Raw genomic sequence first — 21,317 nt, forward strand, 5'->3', positions numbered from 1 at the left:
GGGATATGATGAAGCCATCCTTTGAAATCCTGAGAAAATGGTCACGATATGTGGCCATCTTCGTAGGAAGCTCCGTGGGATGAACCCAAGTGCGAAACGTGTGTAGCTGCAACAAATCTGCCCTGATAACCTGGCTGAGCTCATGTCGAGTGAGAGGGAGGCGAGGGGCATCTATGCTGTATCGAAATGGTGGCAGCCTATCCATATCCAAGCCCAGCGAGGTGAGCCATGTGGAGAGTGTGTGGTACCAACAAAAAGTATGACCTCTCTCCGCTAACATCTGCGAGGATGTCAGTGCTAGCCACGGTAATCGTGCTCTGCCTGCTGCTGAGTCTCCGAGCACCCTGATCCTATGCAAGTATGTAACTGACTGAAATGCTGCATCTAGCGCTAGGGGTGTAGCTCCGAACTCTGCGAACGTAATCTGATGCAGTAGCGTGGGCTTCGCTCTGATCAATCTGGAGAACATGATGATCTGTAACCTCTCTACTCGTCTCCAATCTGCAACACTGAGATCTCCTGCCCAAAAGGGGCTAGCATACATGACTGCACGTCTCACCAGCGTATCGAAAAGTAAGGACTTCGTTCGGGATGCTGAAAATGTGACTGTGCACACTGCCTCTCGAGAAGAGCCAAGGCGGCATACCCTCTACTGATCCCATCTCGTGCTGCATGCGTCATGGTGAAGAGTGGACCTCTAAATGTGGCACCCAAATATGTATACTCCCTGACTAGCTCCACCTCCTGCCCATCAAATGTGAAAGAAAACTCGCCTCTCCTATAAACCTGGTATGACGAGAGAGAGAGAGAGAGGAGGGGGGGGGGGGCGGGGGGGGGGAAAGGAAATGATACTCAAATCAAGACATAATGGAAAGGCTCACATTCATTCATCAAGTACGACATGACAAGTGAAGTACAAGCCTTTATAGGCTAGACACACACATACTCTAGTACCAAGTGCATATGGGATAAGTCCCATGGTGACACGTGGCACTCACACATCAAACCACTACGAGATCTCCTAGTACAGCACATCTCACACACTCTTTGGCTATGATATCTCCAACAAGAGTAGTGGTGGTTAACTACGTCTTGTTAGCCGCTACTTGGTTTGTTTGCTCTTGTTGGTGCCGTTCCAGAGATTGTATCATTCAGTTGAGGAGACCGATCATGAATTTTTTATGGAGTGGACTTGACCGCACACATGATGTTATAGCTAGGGTGGCCTGGGAGATTTTAATCCTCCCCATTTCGGAAGGGGTTGTTAATATTATAGACCCTGATTTGCAGTGCAGGGCCTTGCTCTGTAAGATGGTTGTTAGGGGACTTATGTCTGAGCAGGAGCCTTGGAAGGATTTTTTTATTCCTAGCATACAACCTTGCACACCTTTGTCGAGAGAAGAGTGGATGGATAGTACCAGATGGATCTTCACTTCATCCCATCTCTGATCACCTTCTTCCCCTCTCATGGCTGCTATCCTGAAAGCATGGGCCAGCTTCAGGATTACTCTTCGGAGGATGCCCCCTTCCTCTTGCAAAGAGATCGATAGGCAGCCTGTCATCTTGAACAATTATATTTTGGACGAGTTTTTTTTTTTTTTCCCCAAAAAAGAGACTTCTATTGAGTAAGAAAGAAACTCATTAGAGCGAGCTCTGAGCGGAAATACAACATCATGAAATCATGAGGATAAATAAAACCCCCTCAAAGTGAGGTGGAAACCAAAGAAGAAACCAAAGAGGAGTTCCAACGATGAAGGGAGTAGAGAATGAAAAACAAGCAACTCCATCGCATGGAGCTAGCACAAAAAGAGATGCAAGCTCAACCCACTGCATCCACCATGCCCATACTTAGCCCCAAGGGGACCACTGTAGCCACCTCTACGTCCATGCCAAAGATGTCCTCCTCCAGTGAAGAAGTATAGATTCAAATCAGGGACTGCGGTACTTTGACAGATCCACAACTATCAAAAGTCAATTGATCTTCTTATCCCAAGAGCGAGCTTTGCAAGAGTGGTTCATGAGGTCATGTAGGTTCTCAACCAGAGCTCTATGTTGAGGTTATTCAGATGAGGGGTCATGGAGGCGCCTTGTTGCAGTATTTCAACAAATGCCCTCCTTACCTTGGAGAATGCAGAGAGGCTGCAAGTCGTTTTGGACGAGCATTTTTACCCGCAACCTTGGTTGTTTCTACCTCATTCTGAGGGTTTGTTTTTCATGCACAGCATGATGTATCTCCGCATAGAACTTGCTCTTGCTATTGTCATTCATACTTAATGGAAGCTATTTTTTGCACACAAAAAAAGAAAAAGTTAAAAGAGTGGGAGGTAGACAGTAAGTCCTAGGATAGGTCATCCATGACGTTAATCTATGGACAAGGGTTATAGATTTTTAAGGGGCAACATGATGTGGCAAGCCCCCATATACATCCATCATGGATGAAGGGCATGGTTGCTACATGCCACCATTCCATTGGTCTATCTGTTATGACTCCCGCACTCAAGCATCTCATGGATGAAGGGGATGGTTGCTAAGTGGCACCTTCCATTGGTCTCTCTCTTGTGGCCTTGCCACGTGTCACAAAAACATTCACCGACCATCTCATTCACTCTAGTGCAGCCAATCAAATGCAAGTATTGAATCGAGTGCATTTGTTTGATGCATTCTCAGTGGGCACATTGTGTAAAAGTGCCACATAGGATGGGCTGAAGCCTAGCTTCTATCAAGAACCACATAAATTCTCAAGAAGCTTCTCCCTCCTCGCCTCCTCACCTACACACCTCCTCAGCTAGGGTAGCTATGTTTGGGGTCCATTGTGTGTTTGCAGTTTAGTTGCTGTACATTTAGTTGTATGCTTTCTTTCTAGCCAGCATTAATATTTCTATTGCATTAATTCACGTGTGTGCATCTACTTCTACCTTGTGTTGAGGACTTTGTAGCTGGCCTCCCCTTTTCCCATCTTCTTCAAGAGACACCCAGATCCACAAAATTGCCTCTGAGAGACCCTCCTCTGCGTATAAAGCATTTGGAATCCTGATATTAGCAGATCGGGCATGCGCACATCTTCAGGCGGTGATTAGAAGAACAACATTTGGTGGATCTTTTATTTTATAAACATTAGGATGCCTTCCTCACCTCTTATGGATTTTGTTCATGGAGCTTTGCGGAGCTCCAAGGACTCATTTACGGAGGATTCTTCCTGTTTTATAGGAGGACATCAATAGGAAGCTAGTTATGTGAAATAAATCTATTTTGGATTAGCTGTGGTAACCCTCTTGGTGCCTCAAGGTATATGGAGTGGTCCAAGAGTAATGGAAAGGATAGAGCAAAACTAGAAGAAGCTAAGGCACGATTAAAAACATTGAAGAGTTGGGATAACTCTACTGCACAGGAAACTGTGCAGATTTGGTTAGCATTGCCTACTAGATGGGCTAACTAAGCAATGGAGAATGGAGGAGCTGCTCGGTGAGCTCCCCCCCTCTGCCCGCGGCGGCTTGTAGGCTGCCCGCGGCTCCTATTTGCTCCGCCCGCTTCCCCCTCCTCCTCGCCGCCCTTCCTCCTTGCCTCGCCCTCGCCCTCGCCCTCGCTCCGCCGCCTCGCTCCCTCTTTGCTCCGCCCTGCCTTCCTCGCTCCACCTCCGCCCCCCGCCTTGCCTCCCCTTGCTGCTCCCCCGCCCCCGCTCCCCCCCTCCTTCTTCCGCCTCCTTGCCTCCCAATCCCCTCCTTGCTGCCTCGCACCTCCTCCCGCCCTTCTGCCCTCTTGCCAGCGTGCCCCCCTTGCCATTCTGCCTCCCCCCCACTTTCTTCTTCTCCTCTTCTCCCACCTCTCCCGCCCTCCTTCCTCTTCATTCCTTTATCCTTCTCCTCCCCCTTGCTCCCTCCATCCTCTCCTCCCCTCTACTTTCCCTGCCACCCTCTCCTTCTCTCTCCTCCGCCTCTCCGCCTCGCCTCGCCTCGCCGTCCTCCTTTCTTTCCCTTTTTTCATTTGCCTCACTACAGCGGGAGCATTCATGTTTGTTACGGTGAAAGAAAATCTTAGTGGTGACCTTTGGTCTGGCCAGAGGGGCTCTATGGCAGCACCCTCGACTCCCACAGCCGTCAAGGTTCTTCTTTCCCCAGCTGAGAAGCAATAGGTACAGCAGGCAGTTCAGTCCCTCCAGGACAAGGCGCTTGTGGACAGAATTGTGGGCCTCATGCCTACACGGAGACAGGTGCGAGAGTGGATCCAAGCGAGCTTAACATTAGAGGGCGACCACATCCAGGAGGTCACCATCTATGGACGAGGCGTTTTCCTCATCCAGCTGAGCTCCCCTGACACCGCCTCGACACTTGTGGAGCAGAGCCCCATACTCCTTGGCCCGCACCTTGTCTACCACTTTCCTTGGTATCATGGGTTCACAGTGGAGAACATGGATACAACACACCATGTTCCATGGTTTCCGGTTACACTCCGCTTCCCAGGGCTCCCTAAGGAGTATGGAGCCATCCTCCCTTCCATTGGTCGGGCATTTGGCACAATGCTTGAGTCCCCGCTAGAGACGACCAGCTCATGATCTTCCACCAGAAAAGAAGGCCATAGTAAACAAATGGGTATACAAAGTGAAGTATAATCCAGATGGCAGTATCCAAGGCTTGTGTATTCCTCACACGTGCTGACTTGAAAGCGGCTGATATTCGAAATGTGAGTCCCTTTCATTGGACAAAGAATCGATGCTGTGATGAGGTGATAGGATCAGAAATTGAGGCTTTGGCTTGGCATGTTTGACTCAGCAGAGCCGGCTACACCAGTGTTTTGTGCAAGTGTGGAACAACGAGTTCTTTGCAATTGCCATGCAACTCTGATTGTCACATGATAACTGTGTAGGCTTGTTTTGCACTGCACCCATGTCCCCTAAAATCCTCCTCAACCACACTGCCTCGCAAGAAGCAAAGCATGCAGATTTGTACTCGGCCTCGGTAGAAGAAACAGCAACTGTGGGTTGCTTCTTGCTGACCCATGACACAACTCCAGATCTAATTGAGATCCAGTACCCTGTCATTGATCTCCTATTGTCCACGTCTCCTGCCCAATCCGAGTAGCAGATGATGGAGTCCCCAAGATCAAACTGGTGGTGGAGACCCCGAAGTCCCTCCCAAAGTTGATACTTCTTGAGACCCTGACAGGGGGCACACTTCGCCAAAGGCTGGAGATCCCCAGGTTACTAGGCCAGTGTCTTTGATGCAGATAGATGGGTCACCTCGCCAGAGATTGCCCCTGTGGCCTCCCTCGTGCGCCCCCCCCCTCCTCCATAGAGAGTAGGTAGAGTCAGCAGGCCCAAGTTCAGCGCCCTCTCAGGCCACCCTCTCAGGCAAGAGCAGCAAGAGGTCTCAGACCCCATGGGTTACCCGCTCGGAAGGGAACTGAACACAGGTTAAAAATAAAAAGAAACCAAGCAAGCAGGCCCGCAAACGCCGTAGACAGATGGCCAACCGTAGGAAGAGGGACAAGGTTGACCAAGAGGCCTCGAAAGAGGAATAGCAGGAGCCACCTCCCCCAGCAACAGGGGCCACTGCCCATCCAGCCATTTCTCCAGCTTCAGAAGATTAGCCTCCACACCCACCCTTGCAGCAGCAGAGATCCCCAGGAGCTCCAGATGCGGCAATGGCGGAAGCCACAGACGCTAGCCCGTCGAGGGCCGTGGAGGAGGCGATCCAGAGCCCCGGCGAGCCTGATCAGCAGGGGGGGCCTGAGGTCGCCCTTTTCCCTCCTCCCCCTCCCCCCCCCCCTCGACCCCTCCCTCTCCTCCTCTTCACTTCCCCCTCCCCGTCCAGGGTTCCCCCCGCCCCCTCCCCCCCCCCACAGCCCCCCCTTCTATGGTCACTCTCACCACCGGTCCCCCGCCCTCCTCCCCCGCGTCCCTACCTCTCCCTCTCCTGCCGCCCCCCTCTCCGCTTCAATAGCAACTTCTTTCGCTTCGACACCCCTGCCATCAGGCAAGGGAACGACGACGCCCCCTTCTACTTCCCCATCGCAACAACAAGTTCGCTCAAAGAGGGATCCTGAGGGACGACGCTCGTCCTCCCGGCTAGCTGCTCCCAACCTTCAACTTGGCCGTTCCTTACTACGGGACTTCTGGAGGTTAGGACCCTAGAACTATTTGGAGATTCCGGATTCATACCCTCTACCATTGGAGATCACGCTCATGGTCCTTCGGCCCCAAAAGGGGGGTTTGATCAGTGCAGTGGGATCTTAGACACACCCCGTCTGGAGATTTCCGTTTGCCTCCACAGGGTTGGAGAAGTCGTCCCCGGAGGAGTTTGATGCTATTTTGGGTAATCAGATTATGCTCATGATGGACGAGTGGATGGGACCACAGGGACTAGATCTTTGGTTCGGCCATGGCGCGGAGGTGAACTTTCAGCTGAGCTTCACGCGTAAGGAACTCGTGTGTGGTTTGGCGACAAGAGTTATCAGATTGCCGATGGAGGCAAAGGTGGAACTAGCACACTGCTGGCCCCTCCAGACGTGCCAGAAGTTGTTCAGGGTGGAAGCCTCCTTCATGATGAAGTGGGCACAGAAGATCGATATTGAGCCGGTATCCACCCTAGTACGATGCCGCACAGAGACTGACTACTTGCCCACCAAACCCCCGGCAAAATCACACAAGACACTCTTTTGTGGACATGCACCCACTCACATGAGAGCCTTGTTCCCGACTCCCCCGTCCTCATGAGGTGGACCATAGTGAGTTGGAACATACACGGCTCCACGACCGTGCTCGTAGCCAGCCGCAATACGTGATGCTGCAGTAGGAGTTGCAGAGGGCAGTGGACATCCTTATGATTCAGTAGCACATGTTTTCAGCAGCAGACATCAGACGATGCCATCACCTTCTTCTAGGGAGAGGTCCAGAGGAGTGGTCTCCCGCAGTAGGACGGAGCGGAGGAGTCTGCATCTCAGTCTCACACACTTTGGCTTCAAAGGTCTACGATCAAGGCGAGCTCATTCCAGGACGGGTAGTTTGGATGGGAGTTCGGACGGGAGAGTCCAAGATTAGAATCCTGAACATGTATGCCCTAGCGTGTAGATAGCATCGCTCGGACTTTTGGAGGAGGCTGTCACAGTGTCTTCCGGGTGTTAACTCCAAGATTGTTGGAGGGGACTTCAACAACCTGGAGTTTGGGGAAGACAAGCAAGGCGGCGCCTCGTTCTCTGGATGTCAGCAGCAAAGCATAGTACCTGGGAGTAGTTCATTTTCATGATTAGTGGTAGAGACCCGTGGAGAGAGCCAGAGTTCAGCAGGACTCCTGGCAGCCTTCTCTTCTCCTTTAGACAGAGGAGACATGATGGATTGCTCAAGAGATTAGACCGCTTTTATGTTCGGGACTGGGCATTACACAGAGGCGGATCTACCGGGATTCTGGCAGGTACCACGATGTCCGACCACTCTCCAGTGGTACTTCACTTGGATCAGCCCCGTCGAGGTCTCCCCCAGAAGGGGGTCCGCATTCTAGAGGACCTCTTGCAGGACCAGGAGATTCAGCAGGTTATGGCAAAGATATGGAAGCACTCAAAGATGGCACCCAGTGAGGGCTGGGCTGCATGGGTTGTTGATGCGATTCATAGTAGTAGTGTGGAGCTGCAGGCTCACGCCCTTAGGCGGAGGAGGACCCTTCAGGAGCACGAGTGGGCTTTGAGGAGAGACCTCGCCTCCATCGAGAGGCTCATGGAGCAGGACCCAATTTCTCAGTGGCTTAGTGACAGATTGGAGAGCGCTCGTCTCGAGCTTCCGGACACGGAGCTGTGGTGGGCTGAGTTCTCCTACCATTCCTCCCGATGAGTACAGTAGGGGGACAGGATGACGAAGCAATTCTTTCAGACCACTCGGCTCCGATCGACCGGCACATAGCTATAGCTGTGAAGATAGTGGGAGAGATGGAAGGAGTCTCACTTGCGGCTTTCTCACATGAACAATGGGGGAGTACACACAAAGGTGGAGGCTGAAAACAGTTTTCCTCTTCTTAGTTGTGAAAGCCAAAAGAACTCTAGTACAAAGAAATAGAAGAACACTATATGTGGGTCTCAAACCAAACTCAACTAACTAAGGTGGCATACTAACTGAGCCACAAACTAGAGTAGATAAGGATAGCTGTCATCCAGCTATTATTCGTGGGCGGTGTACCAACCGCATCTCCAGCTAACAAGTCGGTGACATAAATACACAACGGTCACCCTGGCATATCGCGAGTGGAGCTCGATATCTCAACACTCCCCCTCGAGCTCAATCCCAATTCCTGCACACCAAGCAGGTCTCTGAACTTGCGCAGCTTCTCTGCGCCCAATGCTTTCGTGAATATGTCAGGTACCTGATCCTCTGTGCTGACATAAACTAGATCAATAAGACCTAGTAAAACCTTCTCCCGCACATAGTGATAATGCACCTCAATGTGCTTTGTTCTAGCATGAAAGACTGGGTTCTTTGCCAAGTGTATGCTGCTCATGTTGTCACAATAAATGACAACTGGCCCATCTGATGCATATCATAGAGTAGCTTATGCAACCAAGCTACCTCACATGCAGCCATTGCTGCACCCCTGTACTCAGCCTCTGTGCTCGACAAGGCAACTGTAGGCTGTTTCTTGCTGCTCCAAGTGACTGCAGTACTCCCAAAAGAGAACACATACCCACTGGTAGATCGTCTATCAGAAATACTACCAGCCCAATCAGCATCAGTGTATCCATGCAACTGTATCTGAACCCCAGCCTCATAAAATAGTCCATACTGCAATGTGGACTTCACATACCTGAGTATGCGTCTAGCCGCATCCAAATGCGGTTTTCTTGGAGCCTGCATAAACTGACTTACCAACCCAACAGCATAGCTCAAATCTGGCCTGGTAATAGTCATGTAAATCAAACTTCCTACTATGCGTCTGTACATAGTAGGGTCTTCCAAAAGCTCACCTGCATCTACGCTCAGCTTCACATTCTGCTCCAAAGGAACTGAAATAGGCTTACAGCCTGTCATCCCATATTTGGACAGCATGTCCAATCCATACTGCCTCTGCAAGAGCTGTATCCCACTTGGTGATCTAATCACCTCAATGCCCAAGAAATAACGCAGCTCTCCCAAATCCTTCATCTCAAACTTCTGCCTCAATAGCATTTTCACATGAAGGATATCTTCATCACTATCACCTGTGATGATCAAATCATCAACATAAATGACCAGCAGCATAATCCCTTTCTCTGTTTTTCTCACATAGAGTGAGAAATCTGCCTTGGAAATCTGAAAGCCAATAGTGACAAGATACTGTCCTATCTTGTCAGACCATGCTCTAGGTGCTTGCTTCAAGCCATACAAGGCTTTCTTCAACCTGCAAACAAACTCAGGATGAATAGCATGAACATAACCTGCTGGCTGCTCCATAAAGACCTCTTCTTGCAAATCACCATGCAAGAAGGCATTCTTTACATCCATCTGATGTAAAGACCATCCCTTTGATGCAGCCATAGCAATGGCTGCTCTTACGGTTGTCATCCTTGCAACCGGGCTGAAAGTTTCTTCATAATCAATGCCATATGTCTGTGCATACCCCTTGACAACTAATCTTGCCTTGTATCTATTCACAGAACCATCTGCATTGTGCTTGATCTTATAAACCCATTTACAGCCAATTGCATTCTTGCCTTTAGGCAAAGGCACCAATTCCCATGTAGCATTAGCATCCAAGGCATCCATTTCTTCATTCATGGCTTTCTCCCATTTTTCATTTCCCATGGTTTGCTCAAAAGAAGTGGGTTCTGGTTCCTGTATCACTTTGACCATATAGGCATAGTGAATGGCTGTAAATCCATCATATTTCAGCCTATCCACAGGATACCTAACCCTGGTAGACCTGCGCAAAATAGGCTCACTTCCAGGTGCTCTCAAAACATCCCTGGTCTTCCTTACTCCAGGTGTAACAACAGAAGGAATACCCAACTCATCATCAATGCTCTGTTCTGAGCCACTGGATTCACCATCCACACAAGAGTGACCTACATTCACATCAAACATGGGCTGATCTACCTTCTCTTTTCCTTTTCGTGATACCTGCGTACCACTCTCTGCATTGCTTTGAGGAGATTCTCCTGATCTCAATCTGCCTGTCCATGGCGAAGTATGTGAACCACTGCTAGAGGACACTCCAGGTCCACTGATATTTTGTGATTGCTGCTGTGAATTCTGTGCAGCATTACCATTTTGTGCATCTACATCAATCATCACATTTACTGGTTTATACCAGCTGCTCATCTCATCAAAAACAACATCTCTGCTCACTGTGAACTTTTGTGTAGAAGGGTTATAGCATCTATACCCTTTTTGCTGCAGAGAATAACCAATAAAGACGCACTTCTCATCTTTTGGATCCAACTTGGACCTCAACTCATCTGGCACATGGACATAGGCAATGCAACCAAAAATTTTCAAATGAGAAATATCTGGTTTCCTACCAGTATACATCTCCTCTGGTGTCATGCCATGTATTGCTGCAGTGGGAGTCCTGTTCATTATATAAACTGCTGTAGCAACTGCTTCAGCCCAATAATAATCTGGTAGATCTTTTTCATTTAGCATAGCCCGAGATACCTCTCCAATATGCCTGTTTTTCCTTTCTGCAATTCCATTTTGCTGTGGGGTATGACTGCATGAATATTGCTGCTTTATACCATGCTCCTGCAAGAACCTTGCAAACTTATTTGAGAGGTACTCTCCCCCTCCATCTGACCTTAGGCATTTTATTTGCAGGCCTGTTTCTTTTTCAACCATAGCTTTGAAAGCTTTGAAGTACCCAAACACTTCACTTTTCTTTTTCATAAAATACACCCACAGTTTTCTGCTGAAGTCATCAATAAATGTGACAAAATAGTGACAGCCTCCAATAGATGCAGCTTTTGTAGTCCACACATCAGAGTGGATTAATTCCAATGGCTTTTTACTCTCTTGAACATGCCTAGGAAAAGGTTTCCTTGCCTGTTTCCCAAATTGACAGGCTTCACAAACCTTGTGCATTTCTGCAACCTTGAATTTAGGCAATCCTGCAACAATATTTTGGGCTTGTATTGATTTAAGTCGCTGTATATTAACATGACCAATGCGTTTGTGCCAGATATCAATATCTGCAACTACACCGGTCCCATGTGCAAACATTGCTGCACTCAATTCAGGCATGTCCGCATCCAACGTAAACATCCTGCCCTTCTTCTTTCCTTTTGCTATCAAGCGACCATTATTTTTCATATCCTCAACAAAGCATCCATGAGGATTAAATCTGACCTGCAAGCCCTGCTCAACCATCTGACCAACAGAAACCAGGTTCTTGGTGATGTTCGGGACATGAAATACATCAGACAAGTATTTCTTTTTCCCATCCTGCATAGACAAAGGAATTTTGCCAATCTGCACAATAGGATGTGCAGTATCATCACCAGTCTCCACAAATCCTGGTTTTTCCATTTTCCTTGCATCTTGCATCCATTCTCCATGACCTGTCATGTGGTTTGACGCACCTGAGTCAACATACCACACATCATTTCGTTCTTCTGCACTTGTCACAGAATTGGTCATATGCTACACCATAAATAGATGCTCATTTCTGTCATCACCCTGCCTACTAGAAGATGCATAATTGCCTTGCTGCAATTTTTCAGTCATAATGTCATTCTGCTTTTTATAGCAGTCCTTAGCCATATGACCCATTTTGCCACAATAGTAGCATTCAACATTGCTGTTTGCATTTTGGCCTCTCTGCCATCCACCACGGCCTCTTTGGCTCCCCCTGCCTCTAGAGTTACCACGTCCTCCTGCATAGGACTGGTTTTCTTGCGTTTGCTGCATATTCTGATTTCTACCACGGCCTGCAGATCGGCCTCCTCTACCTCTGCCTCTACCTCTGCCAGCATTTGAGTAGAAGACAGTTTCTTTTGAAGTTCCTGCTGAAGAAGATGCACCCCCATTTCTCTGCTCTTCAGAAATTAGAAGAGCAATCAACTCCTCAAAATCTGGAAATTTTTCACGGACGGCAATGGATGTCCGGAATTGTGCATAATCCTTTCCTAGACCATTCAAGGTCACAGAAACCAAATCGTCATCATCCACTGGCGACCCAATGGAAGCAAGTGCATCCGCAATTTTCTTCACCTTCATGTGGTAGTAATTGATGCTCATGTTTTCTCTCTGCACATTGTGCAGCTCCTGCTCTGCATTTTCCTGGCTTGCGTATTTGTGCTGTACATTTTTGCCAAAGTGTCCCATGCCTCCTTTGGCGTACTTGCATCCTGAATATGCACAATCATGGAGTCCGAAATACTGATAGACAGCCAGTACATAACTTTCCTGGCTCTCTCATGCCATCCTTTGAATGCCTGCATTTCCTGTTGACTGGGAACATTAGGAAGAACAGGTTCTTCTTCATTTCCTGTAATGAACTCCCAATAGCCTTTTCCCATCAAGAAATTCGTCATTCTAAAGTTCCATGCCTGGAAGTTGTTCTTGTCAAGCTTTTCAGTGACAATCTGTGAAAGAGAATCAGATGCCATTACAGAACACTGCAAAATATTCTGTCACTGCAAAAAACACAGCTTTTGCCTCACACGGGCAGAACTGCAAAACTGACGAAAGTGGTATTTCACCACACAGTCACTTCCTAGTGACGATTTTGCATCAACAGGCAACAAGCATGAATTTGCAACTCCCAATATCTCTGCACAAAGGCATACGATACAATTTCTGCAATTTCTGCGGCAACTTTTCACCGACCTGCAGAACAGTGGTCGCACAGCAAAAACAGGGTCTTTTTCTGAGTGCCTGCGGAGGACTTCCGCCTCCAAAACGGGCCCCGAAATGACCTCGAATCAGAAAAATAAAGTCTCCTCGCCACACCGCGAAGGAGGGCGTCTCAATCTGAGACAGTGCACTCTTGCACTTCCGGCTGTGCTACCTGCAGAGATTTGCTCCCAAACTCGAAAAAGGAAAGCAACACTTGTCCTCTTACCAGGACACTGCGAACTTGGTTTGCTTTCTTGAGCTCCTTACCACGAATAAGGCTCTGATACCATGTGAAGATAGTGGGAGAGAGGGAAGGAGTCTCACTTGCGGCTTTCTCACATGCACAATGGGGGAGTACACACAAAGGTGGAGGCTGAAAACAGTTTTCCTCTTCTTAGTTGTGAAAGCCAAAAGAACTCTAGTACAAAGAAATAGAAGAACCCTATATGTAGGTCTCAAACCAAACTCAACTAACTAAGGTGGCATACTAACTGAGCCACAAACTAGAGTAGATAAGGATAGCTGTCATCCAGCTATTATTCGTGGGCGGTGTACCAACCGCATCTCCAGCTAACAAGTCGGTGACATAAACACACAACGGTCACCCTGGCATATCGCGAGTGGAGCTCGATATCTCAACAATAGCATCTCTGGGACTCATAGGGCATCATGCACACTGACCCGCAGGATATTCTTGACATGACCACCAGATTTTATACCCAGCTCTTTTAGACAGAGAGGATGACTTCAGCCAGTCCTGTGGCCCGAGAGCTAGTTGCGGATCACGTTCCGACAATAGTCTCACGGGACTTACGCAGCAGACTTGAGGAGCCTTTCACAGATGAGGAGCTCTGGGAAGCCCTCAAGGCTCTCCCGAGAAGTGGCTTTTACTCTGGCCTTCTTCCAGAACTTCTGGGAGATTATATCTAGCCCTTTTTGTTTAGCTTGCCAGGAGATTTTTCACACATGCTCTTTTAGACAGAGAGGATGACTTCAGCCAGTCCTGTGGCCTGAGAGCTAGTTGCGGATCACGTTCCGACAATAGTCTCACGGGACATACGCAGCAGACTTGAGGAGCCTTTCACAGATGAGGAGCTCTGGGAAGCCCTCAAGGCTCTCCTGACCCAGAAGTGGCTTTTACTCCGGCCTTCTTCCAGAACTTCTGGGAGATTATATCTACCCCTTTTTGTTTAGCTTGCCAGGAGATTTTTCACACATGCCTTCTCCCTCAGTCCTTGAGCAGGGGGTGGATCTGTTTGATCCCGAAAGGGGGAGATAGGTCAGATATCCGATAGTAGAGGCCAGTCACTCTACTTGATACTGCATACAAGATCCTCGCCAAGGTCTCGAGTTTGCGGTTACGGCCTCATCTTACCGACATCATCCATGACACACAGACTGGGTTTGTCCAGGAGCGTAGCATCCTGGACAACATGTTCACGTTCTGGGAGGCAGTGGATTGGTCCAGGGAGGAGTCACAACCGTTGGCCGTCCTTCTATTGGACTTTGAGAAGGCCTACGATAGGGTGGAGTGGTCTTTCCTAGAGGGCACTATGAGGAGTTTGGGATTCTCAGACATATGGGTTAGGGGAGTTTCAGTGCTATACACAGGGAGCTCTAGTCAGATGCTTATCGAAAGACACACAGGCGAGGCCTTTCCTCTCTCTCGCTCAGTCCGCCAGGGATGCCCACTAGCTCCCTTCCTCTTCTTGTTTGTAGCGGAGGCTCTAGGCTACTATTTGAGATCCTTCTATTGGACTTTGAGAAGGCCTATGATAGGGTGGAGTGGTCTTTCCTAGAGGGCACTATGAGGAGTTTGGGATTCTCAGACAGATGGGTTAGGGGAGTTTCAGTGCTATACACAGGGAGCTCTAGTCAGATGCTTATCGAAAGACACACAGGCGAGGCCTTTCCTCTCTCTCGCTCAGTCCGCCAGGGATGCCCACTAGCTCCCTTCCTCTTCTTGTTTGTAGCGGAGGCTCTAGGCTACTATTTGAGATCATAGGTGGCGGGTCTCACAGGGTTGAAGCTCCCAATTAGACAGGAGGAGCTCCTTGACTCGGAGTTTGCAGATGACACGGGCTTGTATGTTGAGGGCACCACAGTGAGTCTAGAGAGAGTCAGAGGCGCCCTAGCTATCTATTGTGAGGCCTCGGGGGCACGGATCAACTAGACGAAATCCATAGGCTTCTTCATGGGCTTTGAGGAGACATAGGAGATCCGTGAGTGGGGGAGTGACTTTGGTTTCAAATGGATACCGCGGGGCCAGACAGCGAGATACCTCGGATGCCAGGTGGGTATTGACATCACAGCAGAGCAACAGATTGCCCTGGTCCTTGAGAGTGTTCGGCGCAAGCTTCTCTATTGGAGCTCGGCCAAACTCTCCCTCGCAGGTCGCGCCTTAGTGGCAAACCAGGTCCTTCTTGCCACTACCTGGTATATTGCCTTCTGTTGGTGCTTTCACAGGGATGCATTGGGCAGCTCCGACGGTTGGTACGGAGCTTCGTCTGGGCAGGTTCAGGCGGAACGAGGAACACTAGGGTCCGAGTAGCTTGGCAGACGGTGATCGTGCCACAGGCACTGGGAGGCTTGGGTATCATTGATCCGGAGATGCAGAGCAGGGCCCTTCTGGGCAAGTTGGTGGTTCGTGGCCTCACCCCAGGTGCCGAGCCTTGGAAGCTCCTCTTACAGAGAGGGCTTCTGAGGAACACCCCACGCACTAGGGGACAGTGGCAGCCTTCACATAGATGGATCTTCTCAGAGGCCCCCCTTATGGGGAAGGGCTCCCCCCTGATGAGGAGTCTTCACAGGGTTTGGCAGAGACTAGTAGGGGGTCTCCGCCCAGATGCAGAGAGAAGTTTGAGCGCCAGCCCCTTATGTGGCACCCAGAGGTATGAGATCAGGAGGGACATATGCTTGGGCAGCGGACGTACATTGGCTGGGCACAGTGGGACAGTGGTCCCGCAGGGCCTTTTGGTCGCTGGAGGAGACTACCTATGGAGGCAGAGCAAAGGCTTGATGCCCTAGCACATCTGAAAGGGGCAGGGCAGTGGATGGGCGAGATCGACTTAGCCATTCCTGAGTCCTGGCGGGAAGGACTTCACATTAGGAGAGACAGCAGATGGTTGGGGTAGTTTTCCCGTACTGGTGTTCCCTTGAGGATTTTGATGCAATGCGGCAACACACACCCCGGCTTGTTTCGTGTAGGACCTGAGGCCTACTTCAGCCCCTCACTGGGAGTGACCCTGAGATGGATGGGAGTCTTGATGGGATACACTGGCAGATGATCAGAGTGGTAGGACGCTTGGGGAAGGAGTGGCACATTGATCCTCCCAGTATCTCAGAGCAGGATGCCTCTAGATGGCGGCTCTGGCTATGGGAGGGTAGACCCCTGAGGGAGTCACTCCGCGAGGGATTCGCTAGCTGTATAGTCCCCCCACTTGGCTGTCGGTCCCAGTTCCAGAGATCCCCTAGGCACTGAGCTAGGCTTCTCTAGAACAGGCCGGTTTTCTTTCTTTCAGCCTTTTCCAGTTTCTTCATACTCTAACACCTTCGGGGCTGGTGTCTTGTATGAAATCTTTCAAGCATTAATAGAAGGTTCCTTTCTTTGAAAAAAAAAGGAAAAAAAGAAAGAAAAAAAAGATGGGCTGACTAAAAATGATAAAGCCATTAAATTCATCAAGCATAATACATGATCTTGGTGTAGATAAAGAGGATCTTGAAGGGTCATTAAGTACTTTATTGGAGAGCAAATGCTTAAGGATTGAATCCATTTCATTAAACATAATAGTCAAATCTGTCTTCAACCATCAGAGCACAGGCTGCTGTAAACATTCCATGATCTGCATCGACATCTCCCTGATGTTTTTGGTGATATCTGAAAGTACTACCAGGAAAGAAAAACAATAGTAGGAAGACATTGCTTCTGAGCAGGATGTCAACATATTGCAGTAGCTTGAAATTTGTAAATTCACACCGTTTATAGAATAGATATGTTTTTAAAAAAAGAAAGTAGTTGGTCATGCATATAGAAAAGGCCAGCAAAAAACGGGTTGAACATGCAATACCTGTGCTCCTGATCTTCAATCATATTTGACAGCCTTTGATTGTCTTTTGAGGCCAGTGATAGATTATACTCCTTCTGATAAGATTTCGATTGACCAATATTTGATTTTTAAAATGAAATAAGATATAATAAAAACATTATCATCACATCTATCTACTACCACTGTAGTATTAGAACACAGCTGGACCTTAGCAAGATTGTCCCTCTTTATCTCAAGGTCTTTCTCCAAATCTAAAACCTTTTGTTGATAATCCACTATCATTTGATCTTGTTGCAGTATAGTCTTTTGAAGCTTTTCCATCACAACCTCCAAATTTTTCTGAGCTGCAATGAACACCTGTCTTGCAAGATAAACAAACAACACATAGCTTTTAGGGTACATGATCCGAAGTAAACATAAGATGAAGTCCCTGCATTGATCTCTCTCTTAGTAAACAAACCTATAAAAAGATCTAGTTCTTTGCCTTGAATACTGATATTCTTAAGGGGGGGGCGGGGGGGGATTTGAGATAGTGCACTTCAAAAATGTGAAATTTTGTGTATTATAAAGATGGAAGTCCTGAATATCCAGAGATCCAGATCACAGAGGCACTTGATGGCTCTCAGGTCCATCCATCCCACAATTTAGCCACTATTTGGATAGACATTGTACACACTTGGATGGCCATGTGGTTTAGCATGTAGGGAGGACTATATTCCTTAGCGAGTGGAGATGCTCCAATTTTTCTCAAAGTCTACCGCAGGTTTAGTGTACTTCAAAAATGTGAAATTTTGTGTATTATAAAGATGGAAAGTCCTGAATATCCGGAGATCCAGATCACAGAGGCACTTGATGGCTCCCAGGTCCACCCCTCCCACAATTTGGCCACTATTTGGATAGACATTGTACACACTCGGATGGCCATTTGGTTTAGTATGTAGGGAGGACTATCTTCCTTAGGGATTGGAGAGGCTCCCCTTTTTCTCAAAGTCTACCACAAGTTTGAGGTGGCATTTTCAGCCTCAACCTTGGAGTTTTACCACATGAGCAGGATTTTTTGACCCACTCAAGGTATTTTGTTTTTCATGTTTTGATGTACTCTTGCCGTGAGATTTTGCTCTTGGGGCTTTCTTCATGCAGTCTTTTCATTGTGGAAAAAGAAGTCCTAAATATCTTGAAGCACCATAAGTAAAAAGTATTGAAATGAGAGTGGGATGGGGCGAATTATTAGCAAGATAGTTGTACCTAGAGCAGACAACAATACTTGGAAAAAACTTACTTAAATTGGGCAGTCAATAATGTAAGACCCATTTGCCAAGAATGACAATGCTCAAAGGTAGCCAGAAGTAAACCATAAACTTGAAAATGGCACTTTTATTCCTCACGTAATAAAAATTTATGATCTTAAAGTAATCCACACGATTAAAATAGAGAGGAATCTCAACGGAGTGCACAACCCTAGCTTAGGGAAAACCAGAAATGGTCATCTAGGTGGCTTTTATACCACTAAGTAAAACAAGAAGAAACGAACAACCCATGAATCTTGAGAAGAGAGGGAATCCTATTTCTGTAGAACGTTTTGGGTCTCTTTCTATTGCCAATCCGCCCCAATATCATGCTTGCAAGATTTATCATACCCTATGGAGATTGATACCAAAGATAACCTCTTATTTATTTATTTTTTAATGGAGAAATACGGAGGTTAGAATATGATTGCAGATACTAAAAGCTAGCCTTCAATCCCTACTCCCTCACCTTATACATGACACTCAAACAACCTTTGCACAGCAAAACAATATGTTTGATAATATCTTCTCATTGTTGCAACTAATTGAGTTGAACCAAGGAGATACTTGAATATTAGGGTCACCTCCCCACTTGTGAACCCCCGTATATGATGAGGACATGGGAAAGGATGACATACATCCTGTGGGATTAAGGGGGTTTGTTTAGGGCTGCCATGTGGGCAAGAGAGGCAGAAGATTGGCCACCACATGGGCAGAACATAGACATCCTGGTTGAAATAGATTTCGGGCAACCCATGAGCCCACCACGGTCATCATGGACGGCTGATAGAAAGCCCCCTATTTCGGCTAAGGTTGGGGCTGCGTGTAGCTCTTGGCATAGCCCCAGCCTTAGCCCATGGACAAGGTCAAAGGGCTAGACTAGGGAAGCACAAAGGTATTGTGTGGAGGGTACAGGTCTGCAGGACAACAGGTACAGTCTGGCAAGATAGTAGGAGTGGTCGGCGGATATTGCAGGTACTATGCTTGTAGAGGGCAAATGGATAGGGAAAATAGCTAGTCGTAATCCTGCAGGAAGTCCCTACAACGCCAAGGAAATAGAAGCAACAGGTGGGCTGACTTGACTGCCTACAAATTGGGTCAGTGACAGACTGCAAGTCTCTTGGGATCTCATTGGTCAAGATCAGCATGTTGTGGTTCGCCAGATTGGGGGAACATCTAGGCCCTATATATAGGACCCACTAACATGGGTCTTGGTACTCCAATGCGCCTCAAATAGGCTGCATCCAGAGCATCAGGGGGGCCAGAGAGTCAGTTCGGAATTGGGCATTCCATAGCACTCGTCTGCAGACCAATGAATTGTTAGAGAACATGAAACCAGCCTTAGGGCCAACACGAGGGTGGTAAGACAACCAACCAGCTATAAGCCTTCACACTAAAATATTCAGCAAACACTTCAAACACAGATTGCGGGAGCTAGAGTGCTCCTGCTCAAGTACAAAGACACCGACTGGCCCCAAAGACTTGACACCCCTTTCGGTATTTCATTATTAATTCAAGAGTCCAGCAAGTAGATTGCACAATGAGTACACTCTCACTCGCATTTAGTGCTCTTCCCACTCTCGTAGGCATCAGTGTCACAAACACTAGCCCTGCAGAGCTCGATTCTCACACCCATGTGACCATAGGCAATGGGTGAAAGCACAACTGATCTGCCCACAATGCTCAGAAGCACGAACTTACTCTGCAAGCATTCATTATGAACCATCCTGCCAAGCAAGACTCTCCAAAAACACAGCCCACTGCTCATGGAGGGCAATCACTAGAATGCATGAGTGCACCCTTTACCACAAGCAGGAGCTCAACCAAGCTCATTCATGAGCTAATTGCACACCTTCATCGACTCAATACATTCCCTATCAAGCCGAAAAGTCTTTCCATTCAGCCACTTTGGCAGCAGCCCATATTCAAAAGCAAATAGGTGGCTGTCGTACAGCCCATACAACCTCAAGGCCAACACCTTGTAGCCCATGGCCATCAAGCAGCCCGTACCTTCTGTACAGCCCCGTACACGATAGCTGGACTTCTCCATACAGCCCATAGTAAAAGTCCAAAACAGTTTGTACGGCACCAGCCTGTACAGCCACATTTAATTATCATGTACCGACAGTCTGTACAGTCTCTAATGCAACAGCTTATTCCTCCACTGCCAGTCCTATGCGTGGCTTCGCCCAACTCCCAAATCGTTCTGTACCATCATACAGCCACCAGCCTTCTCTCTTTGTCGGTGCCCCCCACAGCCCGTGAGATCCCATCGCCATTTTCTTCCTTGAGGCCTTCTAAGGCCTTCCTCTCCAAAAGCAAATGCATTTAATTCTCATGTACGGACAGTCAGTACAGTCCGTAATGCAACAGCTTATTCCTCCACTTGCAGTCCTATGCGTGGCTGCACCCAACTCCCATATCGTTCTGTACAGTCACATGGCCACCAGCCTTCTCTGTTTGTCGGTGCCCCCCACAGCCTGTGAGATCCCGTCGCCATTTTCTTCCTTGAGGTCTTCTAAGGCCTTCCTTTCCAAAAGCAAATGCATGGGCATGCCACATGGGAGCACGTCTTAGCTTGCCCCAAGGGCTTTAATTTGCCCCTAGGCCCCATCTAGTGGGAGCTTTTTAAAAACCCCACCAATAATCAACTTCAATTCCTAAGGTACTTTGGACCCCCCTTGGCCCTAGACCTCTCATTTACCGCCAAGGCACAATTTCCTAGGGAGAATCTTGCACCCACATCCCGTGACCTTGCAAACTAAGGGTTGGGCCCACCTGCAAGTACAAAACTCACGCCCTCGTGACATACCCCTCTCTTGAAACATGGCAAGCAGCCTCGATTGCATCTAGATGTTACAAGGATATGCGATAACTGAAATACATGTGAATATACCATCATGAAAGCATGTATTGCCATTTGAGACAACATATATGATTGTTCAATACCTAGGAAAGCAATCCATATAAACTGCAAAAACCAACTCATAGTGACTAGTACACTGATCATAGAAGTCCCAAGGCAGATAAGATGTCAGCAAGCACTACCTCGGGTGAAACATACAATGTCACAAGCGACCTCTAGATATCTGAGCATGTCTGTAACAAAGAGACAGAGGTACTACCCCTCTCTTGAGCATCAGGAAATGCTCCAGAGCTACGCTCTGCTAAGCCTGAAGGAGCCAAAACTGAAGGCTC

The 21,317-nt window shown here is 48.1% G+C and overlaps 1 protein-coding gene across 1 annotated transcript in view; it reads right to left on the reverse strand.

The window, feature by feature from the left end:
- Nucleotides 1-21,317, reverse strand: part of LOC147895861 (uncharacterized) — a 128,005-nt gene that overhangs the window by 96,350 nt on the left and 10,338 nt on the right. Inside the window, exons 2-3 of the mRNA XM_087382884.1 lie at nt 17,041-17,190; nt 16,855-16,928 (exon numbers count right to left, since the gene is read on the reverse strand). Coding sequence (XP_087239010.1) covers nt 16,855-16,928; nt 17,041-17,190 — 224 coding nt within the window. The remainder of the gene's footprint in view (nt 1-16,854; nt 16,929-17,040; nt 17,191-21,317) is intronic.

This window comes from Dipteris shenzhenensis, chromosome 12, assembly GCF_047967505.1.
Source record: "Dipteris shenzhenensis isolate YYH24624 ecotype China chromosome 12, Dip_SZ_1.0, whole genome shotgun sequence".
NCBI classification, from domain to species: Eukaryota; Viridiplantae; Streptophyta; class Polypodiopsida; order Gleicheniales; family Dipteridaceae; genus Dipteris; species Dipteris shenzhenensis.